The following is a 21,556-nucleotide window of genomic DNA, read 5'->3' as shown; positions in this document are numbered from 1 at the left end:
TACAGGTAATGAATTTTTAGACCAAAGTTCTTGAGTCAATATTACGTTTGCAATCGGTCGTAATGAGCCGTAATTTCTACAATCTTAGTTTTTGACCCTTATGTTTATTACATTAAGTAAAACTTACCTATTAGACCAATGTATTAAGTGTTTCCTAATAGTGGAATTAGTTTCGGTAATTAAATATTTTATAGGTGATGTTTAAAAACCGTAAGTTTTTCTGATATTAAGGTACATATGGTCAATTAAATCTTCAATTTTAGTTGTTTTATATATAATTAATTAAGAAACAACAGCATATTTCGTTTAATTGTTGAACGTTCGTCATGAGTTTATCTCTGTTTTTATTTTTCTGAGTTTAAGGTTTCTTAGTATGACCGTGTACAATGTGGGGGGTTTTTCAGTCTCATTCATGATAGCCCTGAATTTGTTTTCCATCGTTCTGTTCGGCACTCATTAAAATACGCCATTACTGAACAGTGTTGTCAAAAATATTAAAGATTGATTACGAAGTGAATAAAACCCAGCTGCTCTTTGAACCAGAGAAGAACTACAAATTTTTCCTAGAATGTATCATATTGTCATTTAAGAAAAGAAATGAAAGATAAAAAATAAATGAAAGTTATAGTTATACAGGTAGGTTCACACTACCCGAATATTTTGTACAGCTTAATGTTTCTTAATCTAAGGAATGAATTTAATATTTATTTGTTTTTTATTCGATATAAAAAGGTTCAGGTCAGGTTATGCTTTGTAAACAGTGAAGCAGTTTATGAAAAAGCGTAAAATTTTTCCATACCATTTTTATATCGTATTAAAGTAATATATATTGCTTATAATTTATTTTTTTAATTAGTTGTAGATAAAAACCGATATTTGACCTCTACTATGACATCAAATTTTATAAAATTTTAACGTGACGCCAAGCAGATTGATACGTTTATGACGTTAACTTAACTTAACTGTAACGTAGGCAACATTCTTTATACGATATAGAACAATATTAAGCTAATCAGAAATCGCACTACGTAAGGAATGAATTCAATATTAATTTGTTTTATACGATATAAAATGGTTTTGGGCAATTTACGCTTTATAAACATGATACATGATTGCCAGCCTACTTTTATCGCTTTTAAACCCTTTAAATAATCAATATTCATCAAAACTATTTCTATTAAGAGGGCTAGATAATCCTTGCCAATTCAAGACAAAAGTTAATCTCATTGAGAGGAAGAAGAATTTTAAAACCTATGAATATTTAGTTTTTTTTCTGTACTAGATAATAAAGTGTTTGCAAAAAAATATTATTTAAAATTTCAAGGTAGATCTCTTGATTAATGTTTTAAGCATCAAGCTATAGCTTTCTTAGGTAAGGTTTTGAGCTTTTAAAACCCACTATAGTTGTCAACTAAGTGATTTAATTGATAATCTCAAGAAAATGTTAGTTATTAACTCTAGTTATACTAGAGTATTTTAGATAAGCATCAATACATATTGAAACATACATTTTAATCAAGTAATTATTTAATGAAAATAAACTCCTGGAATGTTTTTTACAAAATATATAAGTGGACATTCATGATCATTGTAATTGTAAAAAATACAAATGTTTTCTATGAAAAATATGGCAATAACAAATCGTCAACCATCTCATAAATTCATAAAACGAAATACAAATTCAAAGCAGAGCAAAACGGACCTCCAAAAAGATAGAGGAATGATCAGGTGCCTAGGAGGAGTGAGCATCCTCTGCTGACCGGTCGCTCCCGCCGTGTGCTCCTTGTCACAATTGGTCATGTCATTATCGATGTAAATGTGAAAATCGGGAAAATGTCATAATAGAAAAAAAAACCGAAATGTCGATGATTTGGTTTGTTTGTGATGGTAAAAATACAATCATTGAGCAAACACGGACCTCCATTTCTTTGGAGGTAGGATCAGGTGCCTAGGAGGAGTGGGCATCCTCTGCTGACCGGTCACACCCGCCGTGTGCTCTCTGTCTTAATCGGAAAAAACACCCGGAAAAGTCCGTAGACATTTTAGGTGATTAATTATGGTCTAACAATTAATATGAAAAACGCCAGTGGAAGATTGTATTTGCTGACAAGGTCGTTGTATCGACCATTGAACTTACGAAAAGATGACTTAAGACGAGACTGTTGATAGTCCTGTTTTATCAACTTGTTTGTCAGTAGCATGCATCGCCTTAGAAACTGTTCATACGAAGAGCATGCCCTTGCGTATCGAATTAACTGAGAGACAAAAACACCATATGCAGGTGATGAAGGTAAATTACTACATAAGTAAGAAAAGTTGACTATAGAAAAATAAAATCATCGCGTTTATCATGAATTTTTGTTGTTAGGTTACCATCAATGACCATTTCCAGTAAAATATCCAAATATGAAGCAGATGACGCAGACTTTGTGGTATTTTTATCGAGTCGACGTAAAAATGGAAATAACAATTGTTAATTAATAAGATGTCGTCGATATACTTGAATGTTGAGTTGTAGGCCACAGTGAGTGATTTATTTTTTCCATACAGAGAGGTCCTAAGCACTTGTACTTGTAGGAAACAAACTATAGCTTAACTGTAATTAATATCTATTGTTATCAACTTACACCCCATTCTAGCTGAGCCAACACATATATTTTTATACATTATTCAAAATGTTGGCTGAGTGGGTAGACACCCAAGGAATAGAAACAATCTCGGAAAGTGTACATATACTACAGAAAATTTTTTTTTTCTGTTTCAACATTAAGCCAATGGTTTATTTTTCCTCACAAAAACATGTGCCATTGTTATTTTCTCTTTTGAGATAATACCCATTGTTTTAACGGAATCTGGGACGGCATATCATACGCAATATCTTAACTTCTCTTCTTATTTCTAGGCCGACTCTGCCTTATGGATCACCAGTCTCTTTCAAAGAAGATATTCTCAACACGCTTATTTTCATTTCTTGAGAACATTTCCAATAAACAGCGAGGATTTATTCCGGATGTCACCAATATTTTGTCCACTTACAGTCTTACTGAAAACCTACAAACGTGGCTCCTTGATTGCTCATTTCCACCGAAACAGACATGGAAAAAGATAGTGAGATCTGCTGTATCTAAGCTACACCAACAAACCGTAACATTAGAATGATAAATGACAATGGTTTTTACCGTTTCAAATACATTATCCAAAACAAAACCCCAATTTCATCTGGTCTGTTCCGTCCAACTCGTCCAATACGAAATCTCTCCTTGTAAATTTATCGGCAAGCTTATAGCTTGCCCTCCGGAACAGACTCCCTCTATCTGCAGACTCTGCGACACTATGTTTGTAGACATTTTTCAACATATCACTTGTTCCTGCCCCTCTACTAATGACTTACGTACATACTGGTGGGATCAGATCACCAACTCCTTTGATATTCACCTTTCCACGGACCCGTGTGCCATGACTGAGGATGATATATTCTTCTTCCTTTTTTCCTTCCTAGGTGGGAAATATTTCACATGGTTGTCAGAAATAGACCTACGTGCAGTTTGTATATTTAACTTTCGGTACATCCGAGACACTGCTACACGCTACAATCAGACCCTCAAAGCTCAACCTAACCGAATGTTAGCAGCATAACCTGTGTATGTTTGTGCCCCCTCCCATGCGTAGGACCTATCCCCTTTTTTGGATATGTATGTAATCCTCATATGAGGGAAATAAAGTATGAATGCATAAATGAATGAGATATTTCCTCGTTTTCATAAGATATTATGTCGTTTTCACAAGATAACATTAAGTCGTTTTCATTAGAAAATGAGTCGTTTTTATAAAACATTAAGTCGTTTTCACGAGAAAATTAGTCGTTTTCACGAAATACCAAGTCGTGTTTACAAGATAAAGTCTCCTCTTTACCAGATTTTATATCTTTTTACGAATTATCATATCGTTTTCACGAGATATAATGTCGTTTTAACGAGATAATAAGTCGTTTTCACGAAAATATATCACCATGCTAGCTTTGCCCGTTACTAGTTGTGTAAACCAAGTTCCTTTCAAAGACCACCTTGTCTCTCCCGGGGCCCCATCCTCATCGAATATGAAGCCCTAAATATTCGATAGAGGGTGTTAGCCAGTCATTTGAATGATTTCCCCTCACAAATGTATTTTACGAATTTCCTATTTTCACCAGGCTAGCTATACCTGTTACTGGTCGTGTAAACCAAAATCCTTCTGAGGGTCGCTTTGTCTTTTGCGGGGCCTTATCATCACTGATTATGAAGTCCCAAACATGGGATACAAGGTGTTAGCCGGCCCCTTGAATGATATTCCCATTACATCTGTATTATACGAAATTTTCCATTTATACCATGCTAGCTTTACCTATTACTGGTCGTGTAAACCCAATTACTTTGAAGGTAGCCTGAATTCTCCTAGGGCCCCATCATCATCGATTATGAAGCCACAAATATGGGATACAGGATGTTCGCCAGCCCCTCGAATGATATTTCCATTACACCTGTAATATACGAAATTTCCCTTTTCGCCAGGCTAACTATGCCTGTTACTGGTTATTTAAACCCAATTCCTTTTGAGGGTCGACGGGTCTCTCCGGGGCCACATTTTCAATGAATATGAAGCCCCAAATATGGGATACAGGCTGTAAGCCAGTCCTTTGAATGATATTCCCATTGAAACAATATATTTCCCCATACCAGGCTAGCTAATATGGCTGTTATCAGGTCATTGCAGGAAGTGAGAATTTTATCTATATCACTGTTTGTTTCAAATCAAAAAGTAAGTTAATGTGGATTTTGAAAGTACGTTTATTATTATGCTTACTCTTATTTGAATAGTGAACGACCACAGAATACTATTCACTATTCGAATAGTGAATAGTTAAAAGCGAATAGAACTCCAACCGCCGGTGAATGCCGTACAAGTGAACAACTTTGTTCTGCTCATAAGATATGATCAACTTCAGTTTAAATTTTAAACTTATTGTGTTTGGTTTAATTGCATTCATTCATAAAATCGGTTATCTAACGATATGATGACTAAACTTGTTTAATAAAAAAAAAATGTTAAGCAATTTTATAAACACCTCATGAAACTGAAATTTTATTTCAAAAATTTTTATTGTTAAGCTTACACAAAAAACATTTAATAATACATTTTTTATTACTTTTTATTACCTTTCCATGAAGAAAAAACATAAGCACTAATGACCAGCCTTCACTTTGGAACCATGATTCAAAAACCTTGTCGAAAATTTAAAAAAAAACTATAAACAAAGCAACCCTTGCTTAATCCGAATCAAAATTGCTTAAACAATATAAAAAACGGTGAATAGAAATCAGTGTTGAATATATATATATGTTTGGTTTTGATTTATGATAAGTCTACAAATGGAAAACAATAATACGCCATACAAAAATAATGTCCATGGACAACATCGCTCACATGAGTGGTTGGTCTCAACTTTATTAACTGTGGATGCTTACCGCATATAAAAGAATGAATTCCGAATTCACGATGTAACCAGAACCTAAGGCTTTGTGGTGATTGTGTTGTGACCAAGATTTAAAGTATTTACATGTTTCCATAAGTTTTAAACCCAATGACAGAATTGTTCAGTGGAGTTATCTCTAATTCCTTTCATTTTGAGCAACGTAGTTCTCCGTCCAAACATTACCGTCATCACGAAATGAAATCGAAACTTGACCAGGATAGCTCCTTTATATTATTACATATTGTATCTTTTTTATTCGTTCTTGAAAAGTGTAATATGTAGTTCTCTACTTGATATACAGTTAGGATAATCGTCATCCTAGGTCCGCATTAATTAAAGATCTGGGCTGCGTTTTACAAAAGAACTTTCCCTTACAACCAAATTAATGAATCCTAATCAATCAACAAATAATAAGAGATTTATTCTTATGGCTGAAATATAATATTATGGAAATTGAAGTTTTTGTAAAGAAATGGTTTTATGTCAATTTTGTTCTTAAAAGATAACTTTACGAGGTTGTAAATATTGATGACTTTGTTGTAAGTTCTGTTGTAGAATGCAGCCCAGGGCTGCGTTCAAGATCGTAGCTGCTATGTAGGGCTACATAGTTGAACGGAAAGCTAGCCTAGCCGCTAGGTAGATATTCGTAGCCTAAATATTTTTTGCTAAGTATCGAATTCAAGATGGCCACCTTAGTTACAACTTTGTAACAAACACGAATTCTATTTATATAGTGATCTTTTATTCCTCCTTAAAGTTATAATGAATCTTAACATGCATATTTTCGCTTGAAATTAACAAATTATGTCAGTGTAATAAGTCTTTGGTTGAATATTTCCAACTTCAAATCTGAGACCTGGCGGTCCCTTCAGTAGACCTAGATATCTACGACCTAGCGGCTAGGCTAGCAGCTACAATCTTGAACGCAGCCCAGGTGATCATCATCACTTGATAAAAGGACGCTTACATTGTAACGTAATAAATTGAAAGTATTAAGGTAGCTCCATACTCGTAAAATTCTCTGAGGAAAGTTGAAAAACCGAACTGATTTCGACTTAATAGACTTAAATGTCATCAATTGTTAGAAAAAGTATACATGTCATCACACTTTTTGAGATGCCAGATAAACATAAACTAAAGCATATTTTAGCATTAGAAAATTGTATTTTTTTCTGTTAAAAGTTAAATCTTGAAGGCAAAAATTTGTTTTTCTTGTTTAATTTTAATGTCAACTTTATCAGAAAACTAAAATTACAAAAATATTTTAAAATTAATCGTTGGAATAAGAAAAACTATAGCATTTAGACATACAACTGAAAGAAAAGTCAGAAAAAGAGTTATTTCCCCTTTGCATAGATAAAATATATAAAAATTTGGAAATTTAGTATAAAATTAAGTGCGAAAATATCTTGAACCTACCAATAATTCTAATTACATCCATGTGATTATATTCACATAAAATAAATAAAACTATCTTGCACAATTTTTAAAGAATTTAAAGTTTTACAAAAAAGTGTGACGTCACAGAACACTGGATCTACTTTAAATCTTTTAAACAGTTTTAATTCGTTTTACAACAGAGGATTTTCTGGTATACACTATTAATTCCGTTATATGTTTATGAAATCATGATCTTTATTGTTTGTAAATGGTATTTTCCAGCCAAACGACTTTTGGGGTAAGACAACAACCAAAAAAAACCAGACATTGGGGTGTAGAAAAGCTCCTCTAATAAATTGTAGAACTGGATTATATTTTTCAAATAGTCCAAGATTTTCGATAAAGTAAAAACATGTAAAAAGAAGGCCATGGTCACATCATACAAGATCTAAGATGAATCAACGGCTTACGTAGCAATGTTATAAAAATGGATAATAAAATATTATGATAAAAGCATGTCACGATGACTATATAAAACTATCATAAGATGCAATATCTTACAAAGTTTGATGATCCTAAGCATATGCTACATGAATAAATAAAGTACAATAAAGTACCAGATGTGGGTCACGTTGACCTACATGTACTTCCAATCGAACAAGTCTTAAAGCTCTAACATACATATACAACAGCTGTCATGATCTACAAAGGGTATTAGATGTCCGGAACATCCCCTTTAAAAATCAAGGTTAATCCTTTAATTCACATAGTAAAGTTGATGATTGCCTATTTAAAAGTTGATTTTGTATTTAATTCATATAAAGTAACCGAAAATAAGTTTTAGCCTCGCCTCTGGTAATCAACCTATTTCTTGAACCCTTAAGAAAACAATCTTGTTCCGTGCAAGACTCTTTATGACAAGATATGGTTGTACCTCTGATATTCAATTGTTCAGCCCAAGAAAGCTAATTTTCTATGATTTTGTACAACTTTTGAATTATTCTTGTCATTCTTTTAAAATATGTATTAAATGCTTGATGATGTGTTGGTCAAATGTACATGGGTATTCAAATCATGGGTAAATATAGTCCTTTCTAAACAATTCATGCCTACTTCCACGGCGTGTGTGTAGAGAAAATATTAATGGGGTTTTATTAACTTAAAAACGGTCAAACCTATAGATAAACAGCATGATCTTTGAACTTTTGAGACTGTTTGGCAATAGTTCATTGTATAAAATTTGAAATATTACGTTTATAGCTGCTAGGATAACCTATCAATTAGTGAAAAAACCCAAAATATTTCAACTTTAATATCCGAACATTTTCCTACATCCTTAAACATAGCTCTTAATCTCAAGGGGATTATTATCGTCCGAAAATTGCCACAAACGCCTAGCCCTCTGAATTCTCTGAAGTTTGTGTTAGTACATCCATGACGCGAATTTGTTTTGTCTACACACAGAAGAACGGTCTAGATTTAGAACATGGGAAATCATCAAGTCCGGCGTAGGGACACCAGCTTCCTGGTTCGTTTTGAACCCCTAAACAGTCCCAGTCTTCCACTGGCTGCCACGGACACCACGGCGGACGTGTGGATGTAATCGGAGTCCCGTCATCCAAAGCATAACTTTTGAATCCAACGTGTTGAGAGTATACTTGAATGTATTCTAAAAGGGATTAAACCTCTCTGATAAATGTACTTGGAATCAAGATTACTAGATACAATTTTAAATATGCGATGTAACCTATATTGTACAACTACATGATTCTAAACTACTTACTAGTATTCAAAAGATCCATCAGGTCCAAGACTTGTGAAAAGTTGTTGAGACCTAACATGATTTTCCCTGCTGATTCGCATAGACGTTTTGCCTCTTCGTATAGAGACCCGTGGGTCGGAATCCAAATGCAAGTCTGATACTCGGGGAACCATTCGTCGCGCCCTGTCACACAATCTGAAGACAAACACTAACATTACACACTCTAAAGGATTTAACAGCGTAATTTTCACATTACTGTGCATTATTAGACATAAATAGGATAACCATTTAATGCATTACTTGAAGGGTAATAAGAACTTCTTACGATCTGGCATCTTCTGATAAAACTGGTTTCGGTGAACGTAGGAGGTTCTTTTAAATCTTCTTCCGTCATACAAGTCGCAGTCTGATGTGTTCGAGTTATAACGGAAAAGTTGACATGATGGTCTCATCTGGCATTCCAATGCGCACAAAGAAGGGGTACTTCCGATGAAGGACTGCGCGGGCATTTCCGCTATCCCTCCATCTAGAAGCCGGGGGACGATTTTCCAGACATGAAAACCCAAACACTCTGCAAGATGTATTGATTTTTTCAAGATTTTATCGATACTTTGTCAGAATTTTCTCTATATGTTGGGATCATGATCAAATATATATAAATGGTAAATTTTCACGCAGCTCTCATTTCTTCAAAGAGTCAATATTTACAGATTTTAGCCATATTTCAAAGATTTCTTAAAGGGACTTATGTTAATTTGCTAGATTTCTATCTATATTATCGGATCTACATGGATATTCATAATAGTTTTGTGCATGAAGTTCTCATTGATTTAAATGTAGAAACTGGCATTTGTGTATTTTTTGTCTCTACATAGTGTTTGTGATCATCTCAATTACCGTCAACTGTCCAGTATGTCCTCTTCAGCTGTCCAATAAGTATAAATTAATTTGACAGATACAGGTAACGTATTGGACGGGGTGTAGAATTAACGTGTAAAAATAATTGCTATTCGTGTCTTAAGAAAAATTAACCATTTTGTCTGCTTGGCTTTCGCAAATCATGATTAAAGATGGATTTGAACGAATATATCAACCTTAGCAATGCTTAAAAGATGACTGTTTCGACTAGATATTATTTTTTTTATCACCATTCAACACAGTTTATATCACTGACATTTTCAACTAATTAAGATTTGATTATTGGTAACAATATTTTATCTCCAACAAGTAATTTTTTTGTCATATTTACTTTCATAAATTCTGAACATATATGCGAAAAATAATTTCTCTTTAATTTCACGCAAATTAGATAAATCGTTTCAAGTTGGTATTTCTAACACATTTGTGCTTTAAATGAAGAAGAATCAATTAAATCTGGAAAACAAGTGTGTGCATAACACTGGTATCATTTAGTAACTATGACGACTCTATTGTACAATTTTATTATACTCATCCATATTAAATGGTACCTTTAAAAGAAAAATATAATCAGCACATCAGCTTGTAAATTTCAAGAATAGGAACACTTGTATATAACAAAAGGCTTGATCTAAAGGGCCGGTATTAGTTTTTGACTTTACAAAAAGCATATCTTTTTTCGTTCCACTTCTTGATTTTTGCCATACACAGTAAACTCTTAGGTTCTAGTTCTCATGATGTATAGTGATTGAAAAAAAGTTTCACAGTCGTTGTCGAAGCAGTATAAGTTATGGACGCTTTTCATCCTTTACTTACTATCTTTGAATTTTATTTTCGATTTCCTTTTAATAATACGATACATTTTCTTTATATCTTATTTATAACCAAGAACAATAAGCAACTATCGAAAGTCTCGCATGACGTGATTCCAAAAGTTGCAAACCCTTTGACTCTTTGTGACAAAAAATGCACGTCACCTTAGTTTGTCCAACAGATATTACAGGTAGAGTGATGTTTGTAGATGTTGAAGAATTTTTACGAGGCGTTCAAACACTGTCATCATTCATTGTATATTCAGCTGAACTCTTTCCCGTAGTAACAGCTGAATTCTTTGTAAAAGGGGACTATCTGACGCCGGGATGGCAAGGGGACGGAAAATTCTAACTCACGCACCCCTATTTTTGTCTAATTTATAAACCTTTGTCCTGCTTTTATCGCATAAAATGTTATCAATGCACACGTTCTTTGCAAATAACGAACTGCATCTACTTTGCAATACTTTCCCCACAATTGTACCATTTTTTATTGATGTTCTGGAAAGGCATAATTTTTTTCAAGGTGGCATCCCTCTCGGGTATCACAGAGTGAATGATTCTTTAAGTCAAAGCATGATATAGTTCCGGTCTATTGCTTTTTGATGTAGTAAAGTATATATCTTTAATTCAAAGAGCAAAAGTGAATTTAAGGAAAAAAAACTGGAAGAAAATATACAAAACGCACAATTCAGCCTAAAACAAAATAGTTAAAATGTGTTTATAATTGCCGCTAGTTTTAAAAACTTAAGTATTGTTTAAAGTAGATCCAGTGTTCTGTGATGTTACGCTTTTTTGTAAAACTTTGAGTTCTTTAAAATTTGTGCAAAATAGTTTTATTTATTTTATGTGAATATAATCACATGGAAGTAACTAGAATTACTGTTAAGTTCAAGATATTTTCGCAGCTTAATTTCATCCTAAATTTCAAATTTTTAATACATTTTATCGATGCTCAAGGGAAATAACTCTTTTTCTGACTTTTCTTTCAGTTGTATGTCTAAATGCCATAGTTTTTCTAATCCCAACGATTAATTTTCAAATAGTTTTGTAGTTTTAATTTTTTGATAAAGTTGACAATAAAATTAAACAAGATAAACAAATTTCTGCCTGCAAAATTTTTACTTTAAATCAAAAATACGGTTTTATGATGTTAAAATTTGCTTTAGTTTATGTTTATCTGGCATCTCAAAAAGTGTGATGACATGTATATTTTTTCTAACATTTGATGAAATTTAAGTCTATTAAGTTAAAATCAGTTCGGTTTTTTAACTTTCATCAGAGAATTTTACGAGTATGCAGCTACCTTAAGACAACTTTTAAGATTGATAAAATTGCAAGAGCAACACAATAGGCTCAAAATGCAAATCCAAAAATATAAGAAATATATAGGATAGAAAATAACAAAAAAAAACTTTGAGTTTCAAATGTGATTTTTTGGGGGGAGAAGAATTTACCCTTCAGCTTAATTCTTTTGTTATATTCAAAAGATCCTCTCTCGGCCCCACAGGTTTTTAAACAACATTCACGAAGAGTTATACTTTCTTTCTCAGTTCTTACGACTTGGGTATGTCAATTTCACTCGGATAGCGCTTAGTCGATTCATCAAGATAATGGTCAAGTTTTGTATTTGAAATGATTTTTGTTTTTTTAACAAAATAATGCTAGATCACAAATACTAGATCAAAAAATAAAATACCCTATTATGATTATCTGAAATAATGTAATTGATTTAATTTTTTTCTTAGATATTATTTTTTTAGATAACCTTTACAAAATACTCTGGTTTTTCGCGTTAGTGAGCTGATGTCCATCTACTTAAGCCTGTCAAATATTACTTGTTCCAACTGTCATCACTGACCCGTGCTAATCAAAAGTTGAGATTTATTTTCATAAAAACAACCAATTCAAAATAATAATTGATAAGATTTAATGTTGTACAAACATCGTATACAAAAATGATTAAAATCAAATTAATTTGGAAAAGGACATTTACGTAACAATGAAATATAATGTTGATCTAATACAGGGATGGGGTCAATTACAATGGAAAGTAAATAATTTAATTACAATTACTTGCCTAAATTCTTCAATTTAATTAACATTACCAGAGTTTTCAAATGTAATTAATTAAATTACAATTACTTTGTAGATGTAATTAATTAAATTACATTTGTCGTCAAAATTTATTAAAACCACGATTAAGCTAAAGCACATAAACGCTTAAGGAGATACCGGTATGTCCATTATGTGTATAAAGTTCATCATATTCAAAATAATTTCAGTGGTTTAGAAATTGCTAACTACTCTGATATGTAACAATTTTTTGAGAAAAAAATATAAGCGCCTGATCCTGCCTCTTTCTTTTTGGAGGTTCGTGTAGCTCTGCTATGAATTTGTATATCGTTTTATGGATTTTTGATGGTTGACTGTTTGTTATTGTCATTTTTTCATTATTTCAAATCGAAGGAAGTCACAAAATGGAGGTGTCCCATATCACCTTGATATTCAATTATCATTTAAAAGTCATATCCCTTAACCCACACCTATCATGTCTTAATTAAAGTATTTCCTGCATGCAAAATATGTTCTGAAAATGTTTTTCTTTGCATTTATATCCACTATATTTTTTTTATAAACACAATGCCCCAAAACAGGTTAATCTCAGGTAGACAGGAGACTATTATTGTTCTCAAAACACAATTCACACCTGTTGTTCCGTACCTAATTATCAAACTTGTCAACTGTTTGCAATAAGGAAACAAACCAAGTGGACATGTTTGGCTTCCAAATGTCAAACCTATTTAAAGCCATACGTTTAATTTAGCTCTAGGTATTTTAGGCTATAAGTTACAAAACATGACTTAATAGTTAATGTAAATTAGAAAAACACTGATTTTGTTTTTAAAAAATTAAACAGTGATTTTTCAAAACTTTTAAACTGATAATTAACACAATAACTATTCCAAATGGGGATAGGCCTAAGTATTTTTTAAGAAAAGGTGATTGGGGAAATCATCAAGTGCATGTACTTAATAAAGCTTTGGACACTTATGGGTAGATATTGAAATACTGAAAAGTTTATTTTAAAAAGTATTTAGTATGGTAAATAATGGTTTTTAACTACTCTTCCTATCCTGACCTTGTACCATTCATAGTGCGGGGAACAATGAGTAGTGGACAGCTGTATATTTATATGTACATCAGAGTGTAATTGAGAGTAACTGAAAAGTAATTGGAATAACGTGCCTTTTTTAAAGTAATTAAATTACCATTACATCTAATTGAAAATTTCGTCAATTACACATTACTTTTAATAACATCAAAATTTGTAATTAATTACACTCAATTACCATTGCAAATTACCATTACCCCATTCTTGATCTAATAAGCATATGTTATTTATCTGATATCTGCTGTGTGTCGTAATCTCTTACAATATAATTATATATACATCCGTGTATAAACAAAATGACACACTTAGTGTTGGTTAAAATTGCTCCAAATACTATATGTTATCTATAACAAACAATAAACTGTGGAACTCTAAACAAAAGTTTTACCCGTCCTTCAATGTTTTAGACCCAGGGGATTATAAATATTGCATATTATAGTAATTAATGCTAGGCCACTACAGTAAGTATTATTTTATACTGATGCATATCATAGTAATTAATGGTACGCCACTATAGTAAGTATTATTTTATACTGATGGGCTGTACTTCACATGTTGCACTTCTGAGAAATAAACATATTTATTTTAATTCACGTATAGAAAAAATGAAATCTGAACTTTGAACTAACTGATCTCCGACTTTTGGTAGAGTGCAAAAATGTATATGAAACTTTAAAAGTTGCAAGAAAATCAACACATGGATCAAATTTTCAAAACTGAGAAAATAACTATGTTTTCTGTACAGATAAATACTAAACTTCTTGTTGCTGTTGCCTTCACTTTATAGAAAAAATTGTAATTTCAGGCACGTAGCATCGTTTTTGAAAGTGGGGGGGGGGGGGAGACTCATCCAAAATTTTGACCAGCAAAAAAATTCAACGTCAAAAGTGTGAAAATCCTAATTCGTCTTTGGGGGAAGCAGACTGTACCTAAAACTTCAGTTACACTTAATTCTTGTAAATCTAATTTTCTTCAACAACGTTGTTTGGCAGTTCTTAGCAATAATCTAGAGAAATTGTATGATTTTGGAGATAGTTTTGTGTTTGATTGTTTTTTAATAGAAAACAACGCCTTTTGGAAAGATGTTTGGACCTGTTATATGAAATCTTTTACTTACTCTCCGCATTTTAAAAACAAATTTCATTACATTCCTGTGTGGCATAACTCTAATATAAAAGTGGATAACGAACCAATTTTTATCAAATCCTGGTATGAAAAGGGAATAAAAGTTGTGCAAGATTTTTTTGATGAAGATTGTAATCTTTTAGACTTTGGAGTCATGCATGCATTCTAACTGACAGTTGTGTGCTGCAAATACAATAGCATTGTTTCAGCTATTTCAAAATATTTGAAATCATTGTTAATAGATATGTCTTCATTCAATAGACTTTCTAATCCATATGTACCTTTAATTTTTTAACCCTTCATATCTTCTGAAAAATGTTCAAAAATCTTTTATAATTTTTTTTTAATAAAAAGTGGGAGACAGAGCTTATGTCATATGGAGTAGACACAATATCAGTACAAGATATTTTTAAGATTTGTTATAAAACCACTAGGGATTAAAACCACTACTGGTACTGTACCAGTTATCGGCTAAGACCAGTTATCGGCTAAACTGAGAGTTCGGGTTTTTAGCACGCGACAATCCAAGATTTTTTAATTCAGTCGTCTTTTTCGAATTGAGAAATGTACTTTTGCCTGAAAATTTTCTTGAATATGTTTCATACATGACCTTAAACGATCATTGTTTACCACTGATTTTACATCTTTGCACTTTCAGCAGTGGGGGAAGTGACGTAATAAGTTAAAAATAGAATATTACCTCTTTGTGTTACGTTATTATATCCCTTCTTTGACTTGACATATAATATCAATACATATAACATGTATAAACAAAAGAAATTTACTAATTTCCGAGAGATTCTTTGCGCAGTTGAACGCCTGATTGCACAATTATGTATTGAAAAGTCTACGATTTGGTGTATTTCCGTATGATAATAAACGAACAATTTTATGAGTTTTGTTTATAATGTATCATAACCCCAACGACTTTAGTCCGATCCCTCAAGGGGCATAATTTAAATTACATTTAGCAGAGTATAAAATCAACGTGTACAGTGATTTTACTATTGTTATCACGAAGCCGATAACTGGTACAGTAAATCATAAAACTCGGCAAATTCGGAGCGTGCTAAAAAGCACAAAACAAGATGTTTTTGGGTTCTAAATAATGATATAAACTAACAGATTGATAAATAAGGAGTACACTATTTAAAATATGTCAAGTTTTATCCAAAAATATCAAAAAATAAGGAAATACGAAAAGAAAACGTTAAATTTTAGCCGATAACTGGTACAGTGCCAGTAGGGTTATTCTGCCCAGTGGTTACAATTTCGAATTTTGCATAGAATTGTTCTTGTAGGAAAATACCTTTAGAAAATTAACATTAAAACTTCTGATTGCTGTGGTTTTTGTATGGAAAATGTTGAAACAATAATACATGTTTTTATTTTCTTGTAATAAAGTACAAACACTCTGGAGTGATTCATGTCTTCATATATACAGAAATATTACTGAAAGAGTTGGTTTTAATGTTTCGAATATTATACTTGGTGAGCTACCTTTGTCAAACAATAACAGGGTTATAAACTTCAGAATTTTAAATGTCAAACAATATATTTTTATATCCTTAACAAAATAAAATGCCAATTTTTTTTGGGATTACTCAGTCACTTAAGAATAAAATATCATGTAGAAAAATATGCTGCTATTCAAAATCAAAAGCTGCGCAATTTTGAAAAATTGTGGCTAACATGGAAAAATATTTTAGATTAGTTTATGAAATTAACTATGATTATTACTATTCTTCTTATTATTATTTGTTTTGGTTTTTTGTGTGGTTTTTTGGGGGGTTTGTTTTAGGTTTTTTTTAAGTAAAGTAACCATTTACCACTAATATTGAAAAAATGTATGTATATATACTTGTGTGTGAGTGAGTATGCATGTGTATTAAATCTATAATAACTGAATTTATTAATGTAAACATTAGTATGTATGGAACAAAAACACTAAATTATATTTAAAAAAAAAAACTAGGGAAAGGAACCAGTATGTTGAAAAACCTTATTTTTCAATCCCTTTGATTCATTAATTAAATAGAACATGTTCATACCAAACCAGAGCTTGTATGTTTTCAAATTATACATCTATTAAGTTCTTGAAGCTATCATATTTTCAGAAAACCTTAATAAACTAATTCTAAGATAATATTTATTTATGTGTTAACCCTTAACTTTAATGAATTTTGGCAAATGAAAAATACAATTAAAAAACACCCACCTTGAAATAATCTCGACAACAATAGAATCCATACAAAAAATCCCATGCTTGTTTACCAAAGATTTAGTGAATATGTTGTGTATCACGACGTTATAAGCGGTAAATATCGGTATTAGCAGGGGATCGATAATATCTTCGACAATATATTTTTTTACCATTAATGTTCTCAAATACAATTAAACTCAGCACGATATCGATCAACAAGTCTCTTTTTTGAGGGGTTTTTTCTTCTAAAATCTGTTACCGATTTACTAAGCATATAAGTAAGTAATTGTTAGCCCTGTCTTTAAAAAGAAAGACAAAGAATCAATAAATTTCTTCTGGTCTGCTTACCATTATCTTCGGCGATCATTAAAATACGTTCTTCATGAACTGTCTAGTCAAACATACTCAAAAATTAAGAAGAAGTAAGTCAAACGCATTTGCTAAAATGAGTCAGAAACTGTCCATCTTTGTTTTCAAGAAATTAAGGATAAGATTATCTTCATATAAGAAAAGATGTAATAGATAAAAGTTAAAAAGAAAGATAGGATAGGACGGGTCGCCTCACATTACAGAAATATTCTTTCAGTTTAATGTTTTTCATAAATTGTAAATCTGTTTAGATACTTCCTTTGGTGAGTATTACATCTAGATAAAAGATTGCATGTTAAAATCGTCAACTACTGAATAATATATTCATTGATATACATAATTTTAATAATAACAATATGTAGACAAAAAAATCTGTTTCAGATACAGAGCGGATGAGTCTGATATCCGTTATCGAGGATGCTATTAAATCTTGTCCTAACTCAAACTTACGTGATTGGTGGATTATCATTAGATATCATGACTTCTTTTCCTTTCATATCGGATCATATAAATAATATTTAATGTTTTTAATGTTTATCATCAGAAACTCAGCTGATCTCTCCATAAATAGTGAACATCTCTCCAATATTATACTTATTAAATATTGCATGGTTGTTTTGTTGTTAATTTTAAATTTACCTTGTAAATGTTGTAGTAAATAGAAATAGTACTTATCCCAATTACGTATATGTGAAAATAAAAACTCATAGTTTATATTGTATTTATGGAATTTGAATTTGAATTCGTTTTTTATGTAATCTTTTAAAAAAATTAAGTTAAAAAATAGAAAGCAAAGGTCATACTAATTGTTAGATCATAATTAATCACCGATATTTCTTTTCCCGATTACGACAAAGAGCACACGGCGGGTGTGACCGGTCAGCAGAGGATACTCACTCCTCCTAGGCACCTGATCCTACCTCTATCTATTTGGAGGTCCGTGTTGCTCTGCTTTGAATTTGTATTTCGTTTTATGGATTTTTGAGATGGTTCACGGTTTGTCATTGTCAATTTGTCATTAACACGGGTTTGTAGTTTGGTGAATGTTTAAGTACAAGCATATCACTCCGAATAATAGTTAATGAATTATATTTGGAACTATTTGACTGTGGTGAACGATACCAGAAATGTCTCAAAAATAAATAAAAAAGTTCAAATGATAAAGTAAGATCTATAATAGGGAGGGAAAATTGGCCTAAAATGAGTTAATTGCTTTGCTCAAAGGAAACGTATATGTCTTCGCATTTTATTTATTGAAAAAAATGGGTTCTAGAAAAATTGTATGACCTGGGAAGCTTCCATCTGTGCCATTGCCTTCTTTTGGTCAATCATCATTGCTTTCATCATCTCAATCGACTGATGATTTAACTTTTAAAAAACTCGACAAGGCTGAATCATTTTCTAAATACAGTTTGACACAACTTCAAGAAATTAAAATATTTGATTTTGAGAGTTTTTGTATATTTGTGTAATACAAACACAAATAGCATTTTACATTACTATTTAATAAAGAAAACCAATAACAACTAGATGTCATTATACAGCAATGCTCGCACCAAGTGTTTGCCTCTAAATAACACTATCTTGACCCATGTGGGTAATTCGTAGCATAATGATGACTCTTCATTTCTTCGCTTAAGAGACTTTACAAATGCCCCAAATAATTAAAACATTAATTTCTGTTTATCTTAACAATTAAGAGAGTAATTTTTCAAAATATTAATGTGCATCTAGAGAAAAACAAATCAAAAAAAAATTGAAGATTTCCAACTGTAAAAATGTAAGAACTAAGAAAATCTTAAAGGGACATTGTCACGATTTATGTCAAAAAAAATTTTCTTCCGATTCTAATGTTTTTACAATGCTTTAGTAAGACATTTTTAATAAGTAAGCAAAATTTGATTGTCATTCGTTGAGTTATAAGCAAGTAACAGAGATTATAATTTTTTGCTTTGTAAACAAAGCTTAAGTTTACATTTTGAATATGGAAGTAAAAATTCCAGTTTTAGACCTAAATGAATGTGTGAAACGTTAGGAACTGACTATTTATGTCAAATTGAGCAAAAAGATAGACAAATCAGCTTGAACTGGTTTGTTTTAGGAAAACATTTTTTTATCATTTTTTTAAACTCTTTAAATCCAAATTACATTTTGATTATACCATAAGAGTGTAAATGTACGGTTCTTTTTATTTTAAGAAAAAAAAAAAAGGTTTATTTTTAATTTTTAGAAAAAAACCTGCCATTTCAGTCACAGTTTAAGGAGGGAAAAATATTAATTTTCTGCTAGTATTTTACTACGCCAGGATAGAATTTAAATTGTTTAAACCTTATTTCATATCTATAGGACAGCCCCTTGGCCTATTATATCCCAAGAAATTATGTGTCTATTCACTAAATCATTAAAGGAGTTCTTGAAGTTAGGTTTTTTTTTAGGAGTGATAAACGTCAATTTTCTGCTACTAGTTGACTCCCTGGATAAAATTTAAAAATTTGAATTTTTAAAACAGCTTTGCACATCTATAAAACAGCCCCTATTATATTCCAAGAGATGACGTAGCTACTTCAGATGTGTTCTGGGAACCATACTTTTTTTGCAAAAAAACCCCAGATCCCTGTGATAAAAAAAATATAAAACCTGATCACATATCAAAATGACCTATCCTATGATATTCTAGTAGATCATTTGGCTTCTGCAATAAAAATTGACGTTTTTTAATCTAATTATTTTGTAAAACAAAACAAAAACAACTAGATGCTGTCATTAGACAGTAATACCCACACCAAGTGTTTCCCCCTAAATAACACTGTTTTGTACCAGTTTAATTAAAAATGAAGGCCACATGCAAGTTCGGGAAATACAATTAAAAATTATAATTTTCATAAATTAAGAATGAGATCCCTTCCCATATGATAATACACATGAGCAGCACTTTATGTTTAATTTGGGGTTGGACTGTTTGCATGTAAATTTTAAGTTGATCAATAATCTTAACATTTCATGGCATAGAAAGTATAATGGTTTATATGATTATAACAAACACAATTAAATTATGCACCCTCTCCGCGGCAGTAGCCGGCTTTAGATTTGCTTCTGTGTGTCTACATGTACATCATCGTGTGCACGGATTTAGAGAAGGGGTGGGAGTGAAGGGTCCAGACCCTCTCCCCCTCCCATGAAAATTCATTTATATCAATAGTAAAATTACCAAAAATACACCTCGGACCTCAGTGTCCTTACAGACATGTAAACGCTCTAACCCTTTGCGCTTTAAGGTAGTCCATCCATAACTAAGGTGAATTTAACAATTTTGATTGATCTTTACTACATCAAATACATATTTTAAAGCTATTATGAGGTTGAGATAAACCAAACTCGGATGTATGTATGTAGTCAATTAAATGAACTTTTTGCACTTCAATTTTTTTTAAAGAATTGTCTGCCCTTTAGGAAAAGTTTAAAAAATCACTTTCTGAAAATATGTATGGTAAACTATGAATTATTTTAGCATATTCGAAGAAAGAGAAAGCTTTTGCAACTTTTTACCAAGAGAAATGTGAGAAAATTGCTTGTACTAAAGAAATATATTTTAAAAATGCATTTCTCCCATAGACTTCAATGTTAACTTCAACATCTAATAAATTTATTAATATTAATATTTTTTTTAAGATTTCAAAGGTAAAACATTATTAATTAAAACACTCCTTAAAATCACAATAAAATTTTAGTGATTAAACTTGAAATCCATTATATATGAAATATGAGAGTTATGGATGGAGTACCTTAATGTTTGGTGACATTATCTTGGAACGAAAATATTATATTTTTATACTTTATTGGGTTTTTTTAACAAAAAGTATACATCACAATATGCAGGTGTCCTGCACCACCTTAAAGCTGTTATTTATCTAATAAAGTAGTGAAAGGGGTTTTAAAAAATAGGTCATAAAAATACATGCATGTTACAAATAACTGAGCTTTGTCTGAGGTTACGTACACAACACATGAACACATGTCTGCAGGCCTCATTAGCGGGTACTAGTTTTACCCAGCTCTTCGGTTAGATGGGTTTCACGTGGTGTATACATACGTGTACAATGTATGTGTTTTTCATGTGCAGCAAAATGATTAGTTAACATGCATAAACATTTCTTTTGTAATGATCAGCTAAAGGGATTCATATTGTGCTCTAATTGGATTATTATTATGATGTTGAAAATATAAATAAGCATGACATAAAACATGTATAGTAGCACAATATTATGAGACACCGGTATGTATATAAGTATAACTTTCACTTTCT

General features: G+C 31.5%; 1 protein-coding gene across 1 annotated transcript; it reads right to left on the bottom strand.

The window, feature by feature from the left end:
* Positions 1-7,541: 7,541 nt before the first annotated feature.
* Positions 7,542-9,201, bottom strand: LOC128168031 (uncharacterized). The gene is made up of 3 exons (XM_052834103.1): positions 8,977-9,201; positions 8,673-8,846; positions 7,542-8,558 (listed from the first exon to the last, which is right to left on the bottom strand). The coding sequence occupies exons 1-3, from the start codon at positions 9,158-9,160 to the stop codon at positions 8,344-8,346; spliced, it is 573 nt and encodes a 190-aa protein (XP_052690063.1). The 5' UTR covers positions 9,161-9,201; the 3' UTR covers positions 7,542-8,343.
* Between the last annotated feature and the right edge of the window lie 12,355 nt (positions 9,202-21,556).

The sequence above is a fragment of the Crassostrea angulata genome, chromosome 1 (assembly GCF_025612915.1).
Source record: "Crassostrea angulata isolate pt1a10 chromosome 1, ASM2561291v2, whole genome shotgun sequence".
In the NCBI taxonomy this organism is placed as follows: Eukaryota; Metazoa; Mollusca; class Bivalvia; order Ostreida; family Ostreidae; genus Magallana; species Magallana angulata.
The sequence above is the reverse complement of the archived record's forward strand: the minus strand, read 5'-3'. Positions and strand labels throughout refer to the sequence as shown.

Excerpts from the sequence above, each read along its gene's own strand:
- LOC128168031 (XM_052834103.1), bottom strand. The coding sequence starts at position 9,160 with ATGCCCGCGCAGTCCTTCATCGGAAGTACCCCTTCTTTGTGCGCATTG. Across the intron at positions 8,847-8,976 it reads TTATCAGAAGATGCCAGATC|ATTGTGTGACAGGGCGCGAC; the intron begins GTAAGAAGTTCT and ends GTTTGTCTTCAG. Across the intron at positions 8,559-8,672 it reads GATGGATCTTTTGAATACTA|AATACATTCAAGTATACTCT; the intron begins GTAAGTAGTTTA and ends AATCCCTTTTAG.